The sequence below is a fragment of the Pan troglodytes genome, chromosome 10, assembly GCF_028858775.2.
Source record: "Pan troglodytes isolate AG18354 chromosome 10, NHGRI_mPanTro3-v2.0_pri, whole genome shotgun sequence".
Taxonomy (NCBI): domain Eukaryota; kingdom Metazoa; phylum Chordata; class Mammalia; order Primates; family Hominidae; genus Pan; species Pan troglodytes.
Genome location: NC_072408.2, coordinates 126,520,347 through 126,543,428, shown reverse-complemented (window position 1 = coordinate 126,543,428; position 23,082 = coordinate 126,520,347). Strand labels below are relative to the sequence as shown.

Genomic DNA, 23,082 nt, shown 5'->3' with positions numbered 1-23,082 from the left:
TTAAAAATGAGTTATTATGGGAGTTCCCACAACTCCCATAATAACTCAATTGATAGGAGCTCTCTTCAGCTTTCAAAAAGCTCATGCACAGTAAGATTTTTAAGCTCAGACCATTTCTATATTTTGAAGACATTTAAAAAGGATTTGATTCAATCTGGCACCTAAAACCCTACCTAAGTCTGTTTTAGAGGGGAGTTGGTGGGCAAACATATGACACAGTTTTAATTATGAATCAATCTGTCAGCTATAAGATTAAAAATAAATAATATGCAAATAGCTGCCTTCAGAAGAGAACCAGGCATTAAAATAGGATTTCAGTCCTGTGTCTGTTTAGCCTGATGCTCATTATCTGACTGGTTTCTTCACCCCTAACATGCCATTGGACTTTTACCTGGTAATTTTCCTCTCCTGGTCGTCCAGTTAGGTGTGAGAGGTTCACATCTTCTTCTCAGAACCATGATAGCACTGAAAAACAACAGATAAGCCCAAACAGAGTTGTTTTTTTTTCTTTTTGACACTGAGAGTGGATCTTTTTTTTTTTTTTTCTGGAGATTGAGTTTCTCTCTTATTGCCCAGGCTGGGGTGCAATGGCGTGATCTTGGCTCACCACAACCTCCGCCTCCCAGGTTCAAGTGATTCTCCTGCCTCAGCCTCCTGGGTAGCTGGGATTATAGGCATGTGCCACCATGCCCAGCTAATTTTGTATTTTTACTAGAGACGGGATTTCTCCATGTTGGTCAGGCTGGTCTTGAACTCTCAACATCAGGTGATCCACCCGCCTCAGCCTCCCAAAGTGCTGGGATTACAGGTGTGAGCCACCACGTCCAGCTTAGATCTTTTTTTTTTATATCTTCTGTCTTAGAACTGTACCAAGACCTCTCATCTGTAAAAACAGCATATAAGAAAGCTCTGCTGGCCCCTGCATTGTGAAGATATTTTGCTCATCTTTTTTTGCTGCTAAGATGGAATCAGCCTTTCAGTTTCTCTTTTTTACCCTCTATCTTTGGGGTTAAAAGGTTAACAGACTCATAGTAAACAAATCATTTGTCCTTGGTGGGTAGAGAATATACCCAGGACCAGAAAGTAGACCTAACAATTTTCCTTGCACATTCCCTGGATCAAAATCAAGAGGGGTTGTCCTGAATGGTCAATATATCTTACCTCCATCATTTCAGTTTTCAAAGATCTGAATAAAAAAGTGAATAAACACTTCTATCCCTATTTTAGACAGGCAGTATGGTTCAGGGGGCAAGAATGTAGATTCTTGAGTTTTAGTGTTGGTTTCAAATTCTGGCTTTGTTATTTACTAGCAGTGACCTTGGGCAAGTTACCTAGCATCTCTGTTTCCCCAATTTCCCCATCTATAAAATAGAAATAAAATAATACCTACTTCAAAGGACAGTAGTGAACATTGCCTGTTGTTATGCCTTTTTTAAAAAATCCACGAAGACCATTAATTTACTGCCTATGTCATAAGTCAGTTTAATATCTGTAAACTCAGTAACGTATGTGTGTGTGTGTGGGTGTGTCCAACATTTAATATCATGATTCCAGCAACTTGAAACAAGGTCACAAGCTAAATGTGTTATGGCTTGGGTAGATAGAATATGTGTATAAAAAGTCCAAATCAATTAAAATGCCTTAAATCTCGGCATGGGTACTTTACAAAAACATGTAACACTTCTCTTGTCAAATGGGCAAAATAGAGATGATGACCAAATATAGAACCAGCAATCACAAACCGGAAATATAATTAGAGGCGTGAGAACCCTTGAAAACTGGATGACAACAGGGAAATAGAAAGACCCTTCTTATTCCAATGGGCCCATCTCAATTGAGTGATACAAAATTGCCCTTTTTCAAGTGTTTCTTCTTTAGCATTTTATAATATAACTTTGGGAGAAAAAGAAGAGGTGGCAGAAATGGGCTACCATCACAAATGATAAATTGCATTTTTTTCGTGAATCAAAGAAAGCAGGTACCCAAAGTCGTAAGTACATCCTTGAATGGCAAGTAAATTATTTTGGCAATGATGTATTTTCATGTGAGTAGACTTTCTATAGTCTAGTCTATTTATTCCCCAAGAGGCTTTTTTTTTTTTTTTTTTTTTTGAGATGGAATCTTGCTCTGTCACCCAGGCTGGAGTGCAGTGGCACAATTGTGGCTCACTGCAAGCTCCGCCTCCCGGGTTCATGCCATTCTCCTGCCTCAGCCTCCCGAGTAGCTGGGACTACAGGTGCCCGCCACCACGCCTGGTTAATTTTTTGTATTTTTAGTAGAGACGGGGTTTCACCGTGTTAGCCGGGATGGTCTTGATCTCCTGACCTCATGTTTACATGGTGCATTAAGGTCAAATAACATGCAAGAAAATTAAAATAATTAAAAAGGTAAAAGCAGATGAGTAAATATAGTGTTCACTCCCATGTCACAGATGAAGAAACCAACCCAGCAAAGGTCAGATGGCTTATTGGGGGTTCCAGAATCCATTTTATATCTTCCAAGCCAGCTTGCCTGTCTTATTTTTCTTTGGGAAAGAGGTAGGGGGCGGAATTAGTAGTTAAATGGAGACATTATGAAAAACATCTTAAGGAATGGGTTTACTACGTACAGGAAGGAGACCAGTTGAACTAGTGGGCATTGTTTATTCATTGTTTCTGGTTTTAGGAGATTTAACATGCCACAGAAAGGGAAAGGCAGGGACCCTGCAAGTCATAAGTGTCTGTTAGGAATGGCAAACGTACAGATTTTCCTTATTTGTCTTCCTTGATAAAGAATGTATCTGAGCTAAGAACCTGACCAGATAACTTTTATTCCCCCTCTTGTAGCTGACAGTGTACTTCAAAATCGTACATAGGAATTAATGTGGCTTTTGACATTAAAAAGCAAATTACTAGACCATTAGACCATACACTAAAAGGTTATCAGCTCAGTTAACAAAATGAAAAGTTGTATCTCCTCTGAGTACATTTGTGGACAAGTGTACTTAATTGATGTTCTTTAATTTCATGTGCCTGGGAAGATTTTTTTTAAAATTGATAATCAAAGAGGGTTAAAATAGGGAATTAGTCATGAAAGCAATGGCAACATTTCATAAACGAAATCGGCTCTAGGTTTGAAAATTGGAAACAATTAATAACTGTAGGCTTAACAGCATTTCCTTTTAATTTCCTTCTTTTTGTTATGTAAAATTTAATTTACTGCCTGTGTGCCTCAGTCCAACTATTATTAGAAAATTGCCCTTAAACTTCCAAAGTATTATACATAAAAGCTCTCTGCAAGCCGTAATACTAAATCTCAGCAAAGAGAATAGGAAAGCTAAATGTTCTGAAATTGAAGTCATTCTGCTACTGAGCAGGAGAGTAATTTAGCAAACCCCGATTAAATCTCTCTCAATAAAATAACAATTTCATATACATGGCTTCCCATTGTCTGATAGCCAACTGTATAGTAAAATCCATTAAAGTCATGCTATAGTACAGTGTATTGTATTTTCAGGGTTTTTCTGAGTTTCCCTGAAGTTTTTTTCCTTGTTGTATGAAATTAAATTTATTGCTTGTGATATTATCGAAATAACTCCTGGTGTCTTTCCCTGTCAGTCTTCCTTGATAAGAACTTCATTTTGCTTTCTAAGACTATGGCCATCTCCAATAATAAGGTCCTAGTGATAGTGTCATGGGCATTTTTAGCTTAATTAGTGGATGGTGATACCAGTCTATTCTTAATTTGCATTTTCTTTCCACATTATATTATTTCCGTCAATTTGATCTCATTCGAAGTCATCCGTTTCATGCAGTGATTACTTTTGATTGCTTTTGCCATATTTTTTAGATGTGTCCTGAGTTAGAGAGAAACTGAGTCTTTTTCTTCCACTGCTCGTGTTTAGAGTTAAGTGGCTGGGCATAGGAGCTTGGACATGGCTCTCAAGGTCAGGTGGGCAAACTCATGAGCGGCACGTTGATTGCCAGTGTCACGTGGGTTCAGAAATCCATAGCCCTAGAAGCAATTTCTTATTTGAAATGAATGTGCTTGGCGTGTAACTGGATTCCTTTCCTCTTTTAGGTAATCACAGACCTGGAGGAGCAGCTAAACCAGCTGACCGAGGACAACGCTGAACTCAACAACCAAAACTTCTACTTGTCCAAACAACTCGATGAGGCTTCTGGCGCCAACGACGAGATTGTACAACTGCGAAGTGAAGTGGACCATCTCCGCCGGGAGATCACGGAACGAGAGATGCAGCTTACCAGCCAGAAGCAAGTAAGGAGGGTTAACAAGGTCGTGAGATCCCTGGAGGACTTTTAGAAGGATTTTAGGAGTGCTCGGTGCGTTCTCCCAGGGGTTCCAACACTGAACCTCATACAGTAATTGGGCTCTTTTTAAAATCATGTCTTGTTTCCAAGTCTTTAGGGTTTTAAAAATGTATTTTAAAAGTGTGTAGTTCTTATTAATTTTGATTTTAAAAAATAGGGCCAGTGTGGCAGCTCTTCCCTGTCATCCCAGTACTTTGGGAGGCCGAGGCAGAAGGATCACTTGAGCCGAGGAGTTCAGGATCAGTCTGGGCAATATAGTGAGACCCCATCTCTTAAAAAAAATAAAAATAAAAAAGATAAAAATTAGCTGGGCTTGGTGGTGCATGCCAGTAGTTCCAGCTTTTCAGGATGCTGAGGCGGGAGGAACGCTTGAACCCAGGAGGTCGAGGCTGCAGTGAACTGTGATCATGCCACTGTACTCCAGCCTGGGTGACAGAGCTGGACCCTGTCTCGAAAAAATAAAGATAGATAAAAACAAAATCAAATGCTTTGGGGGATCAATGTAAATGGCTTGATTTTAAGCTTGGTCACTTCCCCTGGCTTTGCTTTGGATCCTGCCTCTAAGGTGGCTGCAGAACTGGCCCTTCATCCATTCTTGCCTGGTCCCCTTGGGCTGCAGAAGCAAAAGACAAACCGCATTTCAAACTGTAGTTAGAAACTTGTGCTTTTCTGAAACTGACCCGACCAAAGTAATCTCCAGGAAATCCTTGTTTAAAGACAAGGCACAAATCAGTGCTACTGATTTGCAGACGATGGAGGCTCTGAAGACCACGTGCACCATGCTGGAGGAACAGGTCATGGATTTGGAGGCCCTAAACGATGAGCTGCTAGAAAAAGAGCGGCAGTGGGAGGCCTGGAGGAGCGTCCTGGGTGATGAGAAATCCCAGTTTGAGTGTCGGGTTCGAGAGCTGCAGAGGATGCTGGACACCGAGAAACAGAGCAGGTGGGGCTTTGTGTTTGTGGAAAGCTCATGACAGGTGACCGCAGGAGGATCGACCTGAGAGTTGTGGACAGGGTGATCAGCTATTCCCGCCGAGACTGAGAAGTTTCCTGGGTCACAAGCCTCCTGGTGCTAAAAATCAGGAGACTCTTGGGCAAACCAGGATAGGGTGGTCACCCTAGTTGTAAACGTAGATAGTGTGAGTTGGATTCTGTGGCTATGACTGGTATCTGTTTTCCCCATGCAGAGGCCTGGGCATCAGGGCAAATACCTCTGTTTTCTGTGCAGAAAACTCTCATGAGGTTTCTTGTCAGAGTGACCATAGCAAGACCATAGCAAAACCATTACCATTTTAATCCTGGTCTTCCCTCCACCCCAGGGTTCCTCAACCTTGGCACTATTGACATGTCAGGCTGGGTCATTCTTTGTTATGGGGGCTGTCCTGTGCATTGTAGGACAGGACAGCATCCCTAGTCTCTACTCACTAGATGCCACCAACAACCCCCTTCCCACGTTGTGACAACAAATATGTCTCTAGACATTGCCCCCAATATCCCCTGTGTCTCCATTGTCCCCAGTTGAGAACCACTGCTGTACAAGAATAGTTTAGTGGGTTTTTTTTGTTTTTTTTTTTTGTGACAGAGTCTCTGTCACCCAGGCTGGAGTGCAGTGGCACCATCGCAGTTCACTGCAACCTCCACCTCCAGGGTGGGAGGAATTCTCCTTCTTCAGCCTCCCAAGTAGCTGGGAATACAGGTGTGCACCACTATGCCCGGCTAATTTTTTTTGTATTTTTGTAGAGACGGGGTTTCAGCGTGTTGGCCAGGCTGGTCTCAAACTCCTGACCTCAAGTGATCCACCTGCCTTGGTCTCCCAGAGTGCTGGGATTACAAGCGTGAGCCACCACACCTGGCTGGTTTTTTTTTTTTTTTCTCCTTTCTTAGTAGGAAATGATAATAATCAGTTCAGGCAGTATCGTTCCTCTGCTTTCTCACTTTTGTTTCCACAGTTCCCCAGTATAGATTTCCCTTCCTGTGGGGCCACAGTGGCACAATTGCGTACTCCATAGTTCTAAGGGTTGCTGGTCACATTAAAGATGTCATAGACTGGAAGAGTTGTTATGACAGTTTTACACAGCTCATGGCAGAAAAGTGTTTTCTTTCTGACAAAATTGGTACATTGTGACATTTCACAGATGGAAAGAAATGGTCTAGAAGGACGGGTGCCGCTTTCCAGTTTGTACAAAGGCACGATATGGGCTAGTGTGTGCCCCGTGACTTCCTGTCTGCACAGCTGAATCGGATCCATTTTTCATCAACTTGCTCATGTCACCTTCCTCTGAAACTTACCTTCCTGTGATTCTCTGAACTCCTTAAGCAAGATTAGCTATCCATAGAAATATCGATCAATGAATTAGTCTGTATTACACTCACTTGGGTATCTCTCACATTTGCTTGGCCATAGTAGGCTTAACTAAATATGTCAGATGGATTACGCAAAGTTCAGTTGAGCTCCAAAAGTTTGGAGGTAAAAGATGAAAACCCTTACATTTCAAAAGAAATGGTAGAAATAGTTCCTTTTTGTAGATCCTCCCAGCTTCCCCACTCAGGGTATTTGTTGATGTGAGGGACTGCTGTTTAAGTCTCCTATTCCAGCTTCCTTCTGAATCCTTAGACTCCCCCATCCTCATTGTAAGTTCTGGTTGTTTTCCCACAGACCCCTTCCCTCCCACCCTCAAGTCCAGCTCCTATCCTAGCTGTTTCTAGGGACCTACAGAGATCATTTTTGGGTTAGGATCTGGCTTCAGCATCAAGAAATACACGACCATACATGGAAGGTATAATTATGAACTGTTCTCAGGAAGACTAGCATTAGTCTGCTTTCATTTCATGTCTGCTTTCAGGGCAATTGTGGAAGATCGTGCCTTTCTTTTCCTTTTTTTTCTTTTTTCTGTTTTGGTATTATATGGGATACTGAGATGAGTAAAATATAATTGTTAATCTTTGTCCTCAAGAGCCTAAGAGTCTACTGGAGGAGATATGGATTCAGATATTTAGGAGAGATGGGGAGGCCGAAGTGGGTGGATCACTTGAGGTCAGGAGTTTGAGACCAGCCTGGCCAACATGGCGAAATCCTGTCTTTACAAAAAATACAAAAATTAGCCGGGTTTGGTGGCACGTGCCTATAGTCTAAGCTACTTGGGAGGCTGAGGCAGGAGAATCGCTTGAATCTTGGAGGTGGAGGTTGCAGTGAGCTGAGATCACGCCACTGAACTCCAGCCTGGGCGACAGAGTGGGACTCCATCTCAAAAAAAAAAAAAAAAGTATATATATATTTAGGAGAGAAATACAGTTATGCTTTGGTTACAGAACAAGGTGAGGTTGCTCCTGAGAAGAGAAAGTGGGAATAGTTTTATGGAGATCATAGCATTTGAATTTATCCTTGAAGGCTGAGTAAGATTTGAGTTTGCAGAGTAGCAAAGGAGGGAATGGCCAGTGGAGGAGATTGTATAAGCCAAAGTGTGGAATTAGGAAGCATGATACCTAAATGGGGAAAGGGAAGTGATTTTTTTTTTCCTATTTTGCTTCTGGTTTTTCTATTCTTTAGCATTATTTATGGAGACACTCATCAGATTCAAGTTTCACTTTCGTTTTTTCTTTTTTTGAGAATGGAGTCTTGCTTTGTTGCCCAGGCTGGAGTGCAGTGGTGCCATCTCGGCTCACTGCAACTCTGCCTCCCGAGTTCAAGCAATTCTCCTGCCTCAGCCTCCTGAGTAGCTAGGATTACAGGCATGAGCCACTATGCCTGGCTAATTTTTTGTATCTTTTGTAGAGATGGGGTTTCACCATGTTGGCCAGGCTGGTCTCGAACTCTTGACCTCAGGTGATCTGCCCACCTCAGCCTCCCAAAGTGTTGGGATTACAGGCGTGAGCCACCGCACCCAGCCTCAAATTTCAGTTTCTTGATGAGTACCCAAAAACATTTAACTTTGATTTTGTTTTGTTTTGAGACGGAGTCTTGCTCTATCACCCAGGCTGGAGTGCGGTGGTGTGATCTCGGCTCACTGCAACTTCCACCTCCTGGGTTCAAGTGATTCTCCTGCCTCAGCCTCCCGAGTAGCTGGGTTTAGGGGCGCACGCCACCACACCCAGCTAATTTTGTATTTTTAGTAAAGATGGGATTTCACCACGTTGGCCAGGCTGGTCTTGAACTCCTGACCTCAGGTAATCCACCCACCTTGGCCTCCCAAACTGCTGGGATTACAGGCATGAGCCACCGTGCCTGGCCTGTTTTGTTTTTCCTTACCCAAGCCTAACATGGGTCAAATCTTTGCTTTGTAAGCTGTTGGAAAGGAAGACAGTTTGGAACTAAGAGTCAAGGTTGGGCATCTTTCTGGCCTGCAGCCTGTTTAGTTGCTCGTCAGGATTAGAGATGGACCAGCCTTCTTTCCGCAGGTCAGCTGTTGGGGGGCTACCAAAAGCTGACCTGTGTCTTTCTGGCAGGGCGAGAGCCGATCAGCGGATCACCGAGTCTCGCCAGGTGGTGGAGCTGGCAGTGAAGGAGCACAAGGCTGAGATTCTCGCTCTGCAGCAGGCTCTCAAAGAGCAGAAGCTGAAGGCCGAGAGCCTCTCTGACAAGGTCAGCGCCCACCCCTTCTGCTTTTTAGGAAAACATTTTCGTTTCCTTCTTTTAAAGGCACGCTTGATAAAAATTCAAATGCAATCCATGGCAAACATATTTCATAAACATATGTTCATGCACTCCAAAAATGTCCCATGGTTTTGCCTTACCATGGGACATTTTTGGTTGGCAGTAGCGTGGGTGGGTGCGGTGGGTACCCAGTGATCACAGTCGGCCAGTGACTTTTTAAAATCTGTGTGTCTAGGCCCTTGAAGTTCGAATTTTGATCTGGGTGTTCTACTCTCTGGTTGTCTGGCATCCTATTTCCAGAAGGCTTTATGGATTGAATGCTGTGCATCTTTGGGAAGTTCTTGGTGGCAGTGACTAATGCTCATCCCATTGCTGCAGTAATAGGCAGCTCAGCTTCTCCGTGTTCCAAGTTCAGGGTCGTGATAGGGTCTGATGACGCATGCTGGTTCTCAGTATTTCACATCGGAAATACACGTGTTCCATCCATGTGCCTCTCCATATTACATTTATAGTCATAAACGATGTTTTGGAGATTTTAGCTAATAATCTTGAGAGAGATACAGAATAGGCGCTTCAGCGTACAGATCACGAAAGTGAAGATCAGAGGACTTTTATGTATGAACACACAGATGCATACATAGGCACTCTTTTTCATGCACATACACACACAAAATAAAATAACGATCTGATTTTATATTTTCTATAACTTTGTTATTTCATGATAGAAAAATAATTATTTGGGTCATTGTGGAAAATATAGAAACCACAGAAAAGTAAAAGAAATAATGGCTGGTCACCCATCGCTGTTGTTTTATTGGTGTATTTATTTGCAGTCTCTGTGCTTATGTTTATGCATACACACATATACATAGACATACGTATGTATTTTTATAAATTAGATTTTCATTATATATACAGCTTTACCTGTTTTTATTAAAAATCATTTAACTTCAGGTTTTTTCTGAGTTGAATATTTTTTGAATATGTGATTCTAAAAAAAATAAATTGCATGGAAGTACCTACTTGAATCATTATACTTGTATTGGAAATTTGAGCTTCCAGTATTTTACCATATAAATAACAATATGATAAACATGAATCTTTATGGACATCCGTGATTATTTTCTTACCAGATACTTATATTAATAGAAGCAGAATTATTAGATTTAAGGCCAGAGCTCTCTAGTCAGGAATGCTCCTGAGTTCCCTGAAACTGGGTTACCATTTTTTTTAAGCATGAGGAAACTAGATTTATTAGAGCTATGTGAGGCCTTTTATGTTTAATGTGAAAAATATTTTTTTCTAGTTGACTGTTCTTAAAATGTTAAGCAGCAAAGTCCTTCATATCTTTTAAAGCTCCAGACTTTGCAATACCTTATTGTCTTGATCTTCTCCTAATTGGGTTGAATTTCTTTCCCAAGCCTTTCTTATCAAACTTATAAGCTGACAGAGCAGTCATTATTTGCATACATGTCTAGTTATGGGCCTTTCTGAGTTGACGTAAGATCCTTGAGAGCTTGGTTATCCTTTCTTCCTAAAAGCTATAATGCAGGTAGTAAGCATTCAGCGTATGATTATTTAATTAAATTCAGCCAAAGCATGTCAGATAAATAAGTCCTTGAGCAGTTATCCTCCTAGAACTTGTCACAGCCATATTTAAGAGCCATCCCTTAGAAATAATTTCCATCCTCATATAATAACCTATGGAAGACTCACCAGTGACAGGGACTTCTGTATTTAGAAAAAAGCAACCTTTACGTTCTGACCTTTAGAACTCAATATTCTTTCTTCGTGAAGGTTCGTGGACATTCATAAACGTTGTCAGCATCTAACATTCCTAAGTGTGGCATTATGCCAATCTTTCCAAATGTCTAGCTCAATGACCTGGAGAAGAAGCATGCTATGCTTGAAATGAATGCCCGAAGCTTACAGCAGAAGCTGGAGACTGAACGAGAGCTCAAACAGAGGCTTCTGGAAGAGGTGAGTGTGAAATACCTGGGAGAAGGGCCAAGTGGATTTTTTTTTTCTTTTAATAGGCTTCTTTTTTTTGGAGCAGCTTTAGGTTCACAGCAAAATTGAGCAGAAAGCACAGAGAGTTCCCACATACTCCCTGTCTCCTCCTCCCACAGTGTCCCCAGCTATCAACACCCTGTACCAGAGTGTCCATTTGTTACAATCAATGGGCCTGCACTGACACATCGTCATCACCCCAAATGCATAGTTTAAATTAGGTTTGCTATTGGTGTTGTATGTTCTATGGGTTTTGACAAATGTGTAATGACAGTTATCCACCTTTACCGTATCATACAGGATAGTTTCACTGCCCTGAAAACCCTCTGTACTCTGCCTGTTCATCCCTCCCCACCCTCAACTCCTGGCAGCCACTGATCTTTTTGCTGTCTCCATAGTGTTCCCTTTTCCAGAATGTTGCATATCTGGAATCACACAGGATGTAGCCTTTCAGATCAGCTGCTTTCACTTAGTCATATGCATCCAGGTTTCCTCCATGTCTTTTCATAGCTGGTAGCTCATTTCTCTCTGGAGTCTTTTTTTTTTTTTTGGTCTTGCTCTGTTGCCCAGGCTAGAATGCAGTGGAGCAATTACTACTCACTGCAGCCTTGACTTCCTGGGTTCAGGTCATCCTCCCACCTCAGCCTCCTAAGTAGCTGGGACTACAGGTATATGCCACCATGCTCGACTAATTTTTGTATTGATTTGTAGAGATGGGGTTTCCCCATGTTGCTCAGGCTGGCTGGTTTCAAACCCTTGGGCTCAAGTGATCTACCTGTCTTGGCCTCCCAAAGTGTTGGGGTTACAGGCATGAGTCCCCGTGCCCTGCCTGGACTTGTAAACAAATTTCATTAAAAGATTTTTTTATTTCAATAGCTTTAGGGGTACAAGTGTTTTTTTGGTGACATGGGTGAATTGTGTGGTGGTGAAGTCTGGGCTTTTCGTGTACCTGTCACGCAAATAGTGTATATCATACCCGATAGGTAATTTTTCATCCCTCACTCCCCTCCTCGCCTTCCCCCTTCTGAATCCACAGTGTCTATTATACCACTTGTGTGCCTTCATACTCATAGCTTAGCTCCCACTTGTAAGTGAGAATGTGCAGTAGTTAGCTTTCCGTTCCAGGTGGAATTTTGAAAGTGACAATTTGTCAGATCCAAATTAGATATTTTGAAATTAGAATTTTCAAGTAAGAGTATGGGGGTCATATAATACTTGTCTTAAGGTATTTAACACATTAAAAGACTATGTCATGAAGGCCAGAGGGTCTCTGTCATTTTTATCCTTCTATGTGATGCTTAATGGAGTGTCAAGCACATAGTAAGTGTGTGCCAAATAGAAGTTTATTAAATACATGGGTGAATGAATATTGAGTTAAATTGTTCTTTAGAGCTAATATCCAAAGTATATTAAGTTTCATGCCGATAGGACATCCATGCAAATTAGCTTCCTGCACAGGGCAGAATTTTATCAGATTATTCTGAGTACCAAATTTCATGAAGGTTTTTGAACATTGGGTAATTTAGTTAAAAATAATGTGTGCCCTGCTTTTGAAGCATAATAGACAAGCTCAGACTGATCTTCTAAACCCATCCCTTACGTGATGGCTGGTACCTTTTCACAGAACTCTGAGAATGGCTATTTAAATTGATGACTACCTCCCACTCCCCAACCAGAGCCCTCTGTGTTGAATCACTGATGATTCCGCTTTGTTCTTTAGGATTGACCTGCAAGGACAAATGCACTTTATAATGAAAAATTGGACTCCAAAGAGTATTCTGTTTAACCCTTAGTGAGCCTGACAGTTTAATTAACCAGAATGCCCTGTTCTGGCTGATGAGGTTTTGTCACGTGATACCCATAGCTCCTGAGGCACTTTGCGGATAGAAATAATATTGTTATGCTGTTAAGTTTGAAAAGTATAGTGACATTTTTGCGGGTGAGTATAAAATATTTTATTGAATGATACTTTAAAAAATATGGGTGGCTGAGGCGTGAGGATTGCTTGAGGCCGAGAGTTTGAGACCAGTCTAGGCAACATAGTGAGACCGCATCTCTACAAAAAAAAAAAAAAAAAAAAAAAATTAGCCAAGTGTGGTGGTGTGCAGTTCTAGTCCCAGCTACTCAGGAGGCTGAGGTGGGAGGATCACTTGAGCCCAGGTGTTTGAGGCTGCATTGAGCTCTGATGGTACCACTGCACTGTAGCCTGGGTGACAGAGTGAGAGCCTGTCTCAAAATAAAAATTAAAAATGAAAATGAAAAATATGGGTGGGAGTTTGAGAAAGTTCTAGAAATGGATGGTGGTGGTGGTTACACAATAACATGAGTGTACTTAATGCCACTGAACTATACACTTAAAAAATGGTTAAAATGGTAAATTTTATGTCGTGTATTTTGCCTCTGTAAACAATTTAAAAAATAAAATTAATACTAAACACACACACACACACACACACACACACACACACGTATATTTGGTGAACACACATAGGAATTCACCCCGTGGCCTTAAGAACAACACTACAATGGAAATGTTAAATGTACCTCGTGGTCAAATAGAGAATTAGGGTCTTTTATCTGGAGTGAATAGACAGTGTTCCCACTTAGGCACATCCTGCAAACAGAAAGAACAGAAATAATCAATGCTCTTGCCTGTCCTATTTTCCTTCTGAGAGGGCGAGTTGGCCCTGACAGCCCAGTACTTTGGTCCAAGGTTATGTGGTGAGTCAGTGACGACTCTAGGAATAGAGTGCCGGGATCCCAATTCAGTTCCCTCCTTCTCACTTCTAACCTACATGAGAACATTTCCAGTTTCCCAGGATGTTCCTCACAGAAAGATTTTTGAGCACAGACTTCTGGCTGACATTGAGCCGGAGGCAGATTTCAGTGACAGTTGAAACCATTCTGGAACAAAGAATGCTCTTTATTGTCCACATTGTGATTGGGCCTCCTGGTTGGTGTGTGCTGTATAAGCATATGTGCCCAAGGCTTCCACCTAAGTATCCTCTTCGTAGGTGCGGAGACTTTTATTTTTTATTTTTATTTTTATTTTTTGAGACAGAGTCTTGCTCTCTCGCCCAGGCTGGAGTGCAGTGGCGTGATCTTGGCTCACTGCAACCTCCACCTCCGAGGGTCAAGCAATTCTCCTGCTTCAGCCTCCCGAGTAGCTGAGATTACAGGTATACACCAGCACTCCCGGCTAAATTTTTTTGTATTTTTAGTAGAGACGAGGTTTCACGATGTTGGCCCAGCTTGTCTCCAACTCCTGGCCTCAAATGATCCGCCCATCTCAGCCTCCCAATGTGCTAGGATTATAGCATGAGCTACCATGCCTGGCCTATAAGGAGACTTTTAAATGGAGCCAGAATCAAAGTCTCAGAATTGAAAGAATTTTTATATCATCCAGTCTGAATTTCCAGCACTATTCCCTTTATCTTTGCTCCTGACAAACTTTACTAATGGATCTTTCACATTTTTCCTCCTGGGCCCAAAATGGCTTCAGAAGCTTTCTCAACATGACACTTTTTTTTTTTTTTGAGATGGAGTCTCGCTCTGTCGCCCAGACTGGAGTGCAGTGATCTTGGCTCACTGCAAGCTCCGCCTCCCGGGTTCACGCCATTCTGCCTCAGCCTCCCGAGTAGCTGGGACTACAGGCGCCTGCTATCACGCCCGGCTAATTTTTTGTATTTTTAGTAGAGACAGGGTTTCACCACATTGGCCAGGATGGTCTCGATCTCTTGACCTCGTGATCCACCCACCTTGGCCTCCCAAAGTGCTGGGATTCCAGGCGTGAGCCACTGCACCTGGCCAACATGACACTTTATAGCCACTATCTGTTCATTGGAAGTAATATCAGTGATCAAAGTCCATTTGCTAGTCCTGGTCAAATTCATCTCTCATCCAAGGTAGAAGATCCCTTCCCCAACCCTCCTCATAGGTAGGCCCCGTTGAACCTTGGCCTAAATACTTACAATGACTTTGGACATCCCAACCCATTTTTCAGCAACTCTCATTCTTAGAACATTCTTATTTTGAACTAAAAACCTTCCACTTTTACCTATTGGTTCTATTACGTTAAAACACATGAAATTAGAAAGTAGTCTGATATCTCCAACCAAAATGGGAGATTAATACTGATTAATAGATTACTTGATTAATAATTAAAATAACTAATGTTTAATTAGCACTTACCATGTGACTGACTCTCTGAGTACATGAATTAACTCTTACAGTCCTTGCAACGTTCCTGGGAGATAACTAGTTTTATTATCTCTGTGACAGTCAACTAGATATCCAAATAGCTCTCCCACTCCAAATTGCCTTCTCTTTTATTTTTTCAAGTATTTTTGTAGAGACGGCGTCTCCCTATGTTGCCCTCAAACTCCTGGGCTCAAGCGATCCTCCTGCCTTGGCCTCCCAAAGTGCTAGGATTACAAGAGTGAGCCACTGCACCCGGCCACCTTCTCTTTTTTAAGTGAAACATTTTAGATCCCCTCAAGCTTTGGATGTTCTTTTCTGGTAGATTTGTCTTTCCACAGAGAGTTTCTACAAGTCCATGTGGTCTGAATAGCACTGAATACATTGGGATCTTTCCGTCTCCATACTGGGCTCTAAACCTCTGCCAATTACCTGTGCTCTTTGGGTAGTTTTGATCACATCATTGACACCACTGGTCTGTTAAATCACTACCTGCCCTTCCACAAGTTTGCTTTTTCTTAAAAACATCTTTATGTTCTAGATTTATTCCATTGACAATTTAAAAAATACCGCCCTACTGAAGTTTTTCTTGTTGGTCTTGATCCATTCTTCCAGCCCACGGGGGTTGTTTCATGCTGTTGTTCTATCATCCAGGCCCTTTCTTTTTCCTCCCAGTTTCCTGTCTTTTTCCTTACAGTTTCCTCGTGAAATTGTTGGACAGGTCTAAACACACAGCTAAGACCCCCCTTTCAGTCTAACACTGGCCCATGAATATACCTCTGTTTGCTTCTTTCTGGGAAGCAGGTAAATGCTTCTGAAAAACATTTCATAGAGTACAAATGCCCCGCTTACTTTTTTTTTTTTTTATGTATAGGGAATAACCAGCCTATTTCTTGGAAAGCTAATGGACAGTTGATGCGTTTATTCTAGAAAAATATTTTGGGCTCAGCTGTCACCAAACAGATTCTCGTCCCCAGCACTTGTTTCTCTGGTTTCTGCCTAGTAATTAATGTTGTCCTAAAATAGTGGGAAGAAACTAAAGAGGGTAATTTGCAGAAGAAATCACTCATGCTGCGGAGGAGGGTATCTTAGCTGTTTCTTTCCTTTTTTCCTGTATTTTAGGGGGCTCTGTGGTTTGATTGAGAAATTCCAGATTACGCACACAGGCCAAATGATTTTTTTTTTAATTTTCGTTTTTATTTTTTCAGAGACAGGGTCTTGCTCTGTCACCCAGGCTGGAATGCAGTGGCATAATCATAGCTCATTGCCACTTCGAACTCATGGGCTCAAGCCATCCTCCCACCTCAGCCTCCCAGAGTCCTGGGATTTCAGGTGTGAGCCACTGTGCCTGGCCCCAGGTGATCTTTAGTTGGTAGCTCTTCCTTTGTGGCAGTACTGTTAGGGAAAGGCAGACGGGAGGATGAGAGGGAGCACCTTAACTGAATGGAGGGAAGAAAGAAGGACAAAGGAGATGGAGAGGACAAACATTCAGTAAGCACCTACTGTATACTGGGCACTTTGTTCAATATGTCATCCAATGAGGCAAGCTAGTATACCCACTTTCAAATGAAGAAACTGAGGCTCTGAGAGGTGATAAATACAGATTTTAACAGGTATCAGTGATATGATAAGTGTAAAAGTCAGGATTTAAACCAGGGTCTGTAAGAATCCAGCATCCAGGTCTTTCTACTGCAACACGATGCCTTAGGGAATCAGCTACATGTTAAGAGGAAGGGCAGGTGAGGAATATAAATGGAAAGAAAAACAGAGGTAGAGAGAAGCAAAGAGACAGAGAGGGCCAGGAAATGCTGAGATTATCAGTGGCTCTGGGCCTGCTGGGATGGAGGAGTTTGGGGGCTGCCATAGGCCTTTTGGAATCTCCAGTGATGATGTTTATTGCTTTGAGTAGCTCTCTGTCCCTAAGTCTGCAGAGGACCCAGGCTACCAGGGAAGAGATTATTTGGGCCACACTAAGTGTAGTTAAGCTATAATCCAGGGTTTGGATAAAATCAAGCACTGTCTCATCAGGATGCCTGCTCTCTCCTGCTTTTTTAGAAACAGATGCATTTTAGGAAAAAGAACCAAAAACCAGCGTCTTTATAGCCTGTCCTATTTTCTGGTTAACTTCCATTATAAAAATTGGAGCGAGATTTGCAGCACAAAACTATTTTCAATATACTTAATTGAATTTCTTTTCTGGGTTTTACCAACACTCTGTACTGTAACTGGGATCTTCTTCTTTTCCCCCAACGTTGTAGAAATATGTCTCATGATTGTGGTTATTCATGTACTTGTTGGGGTCTCTTACCCTGATGGGACCTTTATTAAGTAAGGGATGATATGATTTCTCTTTGTGTATCCCACACTGCCTGCATGGAGTAATTTCTCATAGCAACAATTAAGATCTTGAAAACAGAAAATAAAGACATTGGAACTTAGTTGTCATGGCACTGAGTCGAACTGCCTTAGATGTCAACTCGGATGGCTCATGCCATCCAAAATATCCTCACTTTAATGTACCAAAATATCCGCAATTGGAACTCTGTCTGGGAAGGCCATCCCTGCAGCCTGGACTTCCTGTGACGGTAGGGATCCTCGAACTTGTTGGCCGGCAGAGGTTTCTGTGCAAATTCATTTTAACTGTGCTTGCATCCTTTTGGAATAGATGACAATTGGTAATTCTGAATTGAGATGATTTCAAAAGCTGTACTTCTGGTGCCATGCCTGAAATTAGTTTGAAATAGGAACAGCAGGGGAACAAATTGTATTGTGTGCAGTATCAAGCACTTCCCTGGCCCTTCTCCCCACTAGCAAGCCAAATTACAGCAGCAGATGGACCTGCAGAAAAATCACATTTTCCGTCTGACTCAAGGACTGCAAGAAGCTCTAGATCGGGCTGATCTACTGAAGACAGAAAGAAGTGACTTGGAGTATCAGCTGGAAAACATTCAGGTGAGGACTGGCAGAGGGAATCTGCTTAAAAATGGTCTGCACGGCTGGGCGCAGTGGCTCATGCCTGTAATCCCAGCACTTTGGGAGGCTGAGGAGGGCAGATCACTTGAGGTCAGGAGTTCGAGACCAGCCTGGCCAACATGGTGAAACCCCATCTCTACTAAAAATACAAAAATTAGCCTGGCGTGGTGGCGGGTGCCTGTAGTCCCAGCTACTCGGGAGACTGAGGAAGGAGAATGGCTTGAACCCGGGAGGTGGAGGTTGCAGTGGGCTGAGATCACGCCACTGCACTCCAGCCCGGGCAACAGAGCAAGACTCTGTCTCAAGAAAATAAATAAATAAATAAATAAATAAATAAATAAATAAATAAATAAGTCTGTAGAGGCAAAGCATGATTGTACAGTCATCTGGTAAAATGGTCAGTATCTTTGTGCTGCATATTGTGTGTATTTTCCCCAAGATTTTATTTTCAAAGATTGCAAACATTCAGAGAAGTTGGAAGATTTCTATAGTGACCATGACCTACAAGGAACCTGTTGCTATTTTTACTTTTTCACATATTTATCTATAAATATATCTTTTTTCTCTTTTGCAGTAAAATTGGACTAAATAAATACTGACTCAGTACTGTCTGTGTTGGATTTTCATATATTAGTGTCCTAACAACTTCACTTTTTAGTTTCTTAAAGTACCAACTTTAAAAGTATACTTCTGTCTGGATTTGAGGTTAGTTTGTTTTCTTGAATTTTAGGTTCTCTATTCTCATGAAAAGGTGAAAATGGAAGGGACTATTTCTCAACAAACCAAACTCATTGATTTTCTGCAAGCCAAAATGGACCAACCTGCTAAAAAGAAAAAGGTGAGTCAAAGTGTTTGAAAAGTGGGAATTGTCAGTTTCACTCATCATTCATGGCTCAGTGGACACCACTGTGATATATAATCATAGGAACATAGAAGAAAACAAAGTATACTTTTTTGGTTGAAAAATAGATTTTGAGATAATTATAATAGGTCTTACTGAAAGATATCAGTGATCAAGTCTAACAAACTACTTTTTGTTTATGACCATTCAAATCATAGTATCTTTGTTAAAGAAGTAATCCCTCCCCAACCCACACACATAGCAGTTGGGGCAGAGGGATGTATGCAGAGAGAAAGATTTATACCAAGTCATGCATACATGACTCTAGAGGGAGTTAGCAAGTCACAAGTATGGGGCTTCAGCAGTTCAGGTCTCTCATACCACACTCCAGAAAGGACTTTAACAGTGATCTAGTCCAGTCCTTTTGATTGGCTCACAAAGAGACTAGAACTCAGGGAGCTGGGGTGACCTGCCTGAAGTGTCTGACTGGACACTTCTCCCCTCTGCCAAGTACTGAACATCCCTTTTAGATTGCAGGAGACAAATTACAAACTAGGGGCAGGGTTATACATAGTGCACATGAGAAGATTGTTTTTCATAAGCCTGATCTATACATGCTTTCCCAAACCACTAAAGCCTTCATACTAGGTTTGGCCAGGTGTTCTCAGTTCCAGAAAAGTCTTGAAGAAGCTTGCAGTTTCCTTCCAAATGCAGAAGCATACCATAGCGGCAGTGGCAGTGGTTTTGCAGGAGAGGCCTTGATGACTTAGAATACCTAGGAGGAAGGAGTGGAGGGCTGAAGTTGACAGTTGTCTCAATATTTCCGGTGCCATCTTCGCTGTAAGGGGATGAGCACAACATTCAGAGGCCACCTCCCACTAGACGTTGGCTACACGGGAAGGATTTTCTTGCATGCTGCGTGACTGTATATGGTTGTTATGCTTATGATATTTAATCTTTTTTATTTTAGCAGTGAACTGTTACCTGGTTATGTCACTTGATTTAGTTAGGGTGTTTCCATTTGTTATTTTTTTTAGTTACCTTTTTTTTAAGTTGCATTATTCTGTTTTCCTTTTTTTTCCATGTATAGTAAATATTTTCATTTGCATTTTTTTTTTAGTAAGCCCCTTGTTTTGACCTCATTTTAGAATTCCTTTTAAAATTTTGCTTCCTTTTACAAAACACTCATCTCTGTGTCTTGTAACTGAGCATCATGAGACATATTCCAAGGCAAGAGTGACCTCTGAACCATCTCTCCTGACTCCATACTCCATACTCTCCTGATTCCATTTTTTGAATGGGAAAGACTCAGGACATGACTCTCCTGTCTTGGCAATGCTAGAGGAAGAGGTGGTGGCCATTCAAGCATCTTTAATCCTCTTGGTGAAAACTTCCGCACCCCTATTTTTTTCAGCCGGCTGGAACGGGCTGTGGCTCAGCCTACCCTTCCCCCCCTTCACATGCCATTTTTACTAAATACACTTACAGTGAGTATGCTCCTGGCTTTTGTGGTTTGCTCCTCCCGAGTCAGATTTCCTTTAGCTAGTTTCAAGTGCCAGTTTCCAGGAGTTAGGAGATATCTCTGTTTCCATTGCTAGGGTTTATTTAGTCGACGGAAAGAGGACCCTGCTTTACCCACACAGGTTCCTCTGCAGTACAATGAGCTGAAGCTGGCCCTGGAGAAGGAGAAAGCTCGCTGTGCAGAGCTAGAGGAAGCCCTTCAGAAGACCCGCATCGAGCTCCGGTCCGCCCGGGAGGAAGGTAGGGGCTCACTCTCTCCAAAATGCTCAAGGATGTGGAAAAGGCAGAGGATTGATCTCAGTGAGATCAGCCAAGACTAACTAGCTCAGTGTCTTTGTTTATGGCCCATACGCTTTCAGACCAGACATCCCATGTCTGAAAAACGTATGGCCCCTGTGCATTGCCAAGTTGATGTGACGCATATTCTTTTGGTCTCGGGTCCTTGAAAGACAGCCCAGGGACATTCGGCTTAGTTTGGTCCTCTAGGCGACCCAGCTAACCAAAAGGCATTGTCCTGGTCTCTCTGCAGCTGCCCACCGCAAAGCAACGGACCACCCACACCCATCCACGCCAGCCACCGCGAGGCAGCAGATCGCCATGTCCGCCATCGTGCGGTCGCCAGAGCACCAGCCCAGTGCCATGAGCCTGCTGGCCCCGCCATCCAGCCGCAGAAAGGAGTCTTCAACTCCAGAGGGTACGTTGGAGTTGTATGGAAATTTCTTTTAGTCGACTAAGACATGCGGGCATATGGTAAAAATTACAAGTAATACTAGGGGTTAAAGATTAAAAAGTCAGTCTTGGCCAGGCACGGTGGCTCACACCTGTAACCCCAGCACTTTGGGAGGCCGAGGTGGGCAGATCACCTGAAGTTGGGAGCTCAAGACCAGCCTGACCAACATGGAGAAACCCCGTCTCTACTAAAAATGCAAAATTAGCTGAGCATAGTGGTGTATGCCTGTAATCCTAGCTACTTGGGAGGCTGAGGCAGGAGAATTGCTTGAATCCGGGAGGCGGAGGTTGCGGTAGCCGAGATTGCGCCATTGCACTCCAGCCTGGGCAACAAGAGGGAAACTCCATCTCAAAAAAAAAAAAAAAAAAAAAAAGAAGTCAGTCTCCTGGCTCCCCATCCTCAGTGTTGGTTCATATATGTGACCACATGTCTATATCATTCATGTATCTTACATTGTGTGATTATATTTAAAGAATATGAGAAAATAGGCTGGGCGTGGTGGCTCACGCCAGTAATCCCAGCACTTTGGGGCGCTGAGGCAGGTGGATCACCTGAGGTCAGGAGTTTGAGACCAGCCTGGCCAACATGGTGAAACCTCATTTCTACTAAAAATACAAAAATTAGCTGGGTGTGGTAGCATTCTCCTGAAGTCCCAGCTACTTGGGAGGCTAAGGCAGTAGAATCATTTGAACCCAGGAGGTGGAGGTTGCAGTGAGCCGAGATCACCCCACTGCACTCCAGCCTGGGTGATAAAGTGAGACTCCATCTCAAAAAAAAAGAAAAGAAAAGAAAAGAAAAAAGAATATGAAAAAATAAGCACATCTCTCTCTCAGGCCTTTTTTCTTTTATAAATATTATAGTGGTGGCTCACGCCTGTAATCCCAGCACTTTGGGAGGCTGAGGTGGGCGGATCACCTGAGGTTGGGAGTTCGAGACTAGCCTGACCAACATGGAGAAACCCTGTCTCTACTAAAAATACAAAATTAGCCGGGTGTGGTGGTGCATGCCTGTAATCCCAGTTACCTGGGAGGCTGAGGCAGGAGAACTGTTTGAACCTGGGAGGCAGAGGTTGCAGTGAGCCAAGATAAAGCCATTGCACTCCAGTCTGGGCAACAAGACTGAAACTCTGTCTCAAAAACAAAAACAAGAAAACATAAGCTTATCTCTCAGGCCTTTTTTCTCTTATAAATATCATAGCACACTACAGTATACACTGCAAGACACCTTCATTTCATTAAAGTGCTATCTTAGAGGTTTCACATTAGTACATAAGGACCTACCCCATTCTTTCAGAGAACCACACAGTATTCTGTGGTGTGAGCATGCAATTCACCTGTTAAGCCAGGCTCCTGTTGATGGCCATTTAGGTTGTTTCCAATCCCTTGTTACTGTAAACACCTTGCAGAGGACATCCTGTGCCTCTGTGGGTGTTGTGCCTGGAGAAATTCCTGGGAAATGAATCATTGGGTTAAAGGTCATGTACATTTTGAGTGCTGATAGTTTGTGCCAATGTTTATTTCTACCAACAGTGTGAGGAGTTTTCTTGCTGGTCTCAAATGTACTCCATTTACCTAGAGATTAAAAGGACTTAAGAAAAGGCCAAGGAAGCTGTTTGGAATGTCTTAGGAACACTAGGGTAGAGCTGTGGTTTAGCAATCATGGCATTGCAATCAAACCTGTTTTGGTTGTAAACCAGATGGTGTTTTCTTGTTGCTGTTGTTTTTCTTTAGCCTGAAGTCATTTTCTTCCTCCTGTGTTTATATAACTCCTTGAATCAAAGAGCTTTACTTTTTTTTTTTGTTGTTTGTTTGTTTTGAGACAGAGTCTCGCTCTGTCGCCCAGGCTTGGAGAGCAGTGGTGCAATCTTGGCTCACTGCAACCTCTGCCTCCCAGGCTCAAGCGATTCTCA

The 23,082-nt window shown here is 42.4% G+C and overlaps 1 protein-coding gene across 1 annotated transcript in view; it reads left to right on the top strand.

Annotated features, from left to right (window-relative positions):
• CIT (citron rho-interacting serine/threonine kinase) overlaps positions 1–23,082 on the top strand; it is a 191,349-nt gene that overhangs the window by 137,832 nt on the left and 30,435 nt on the right. Inside the window, 8 exon segments of the mRNA NM_001329948.2 lie at positions 4,060–4,257; positions 5,060–5,253; positions 8,754–8,889; positions 10,777–10,881; positions 17,920–18,060; positions 18,812–18,919; positions 20,521–20,683; positions 20,973–21,137. Of these exon segments, the coding sequence (NP_001316877.2) occupies positions 4,060–4,257; positions 5,060–5,253; positions 8,754–8,889; positions 10,777–10,881; positions 17,920–18,060; positions 18,812–18,919; positions 20,521–20,683; positions 20,973–21,137 (1,210 nt within the window).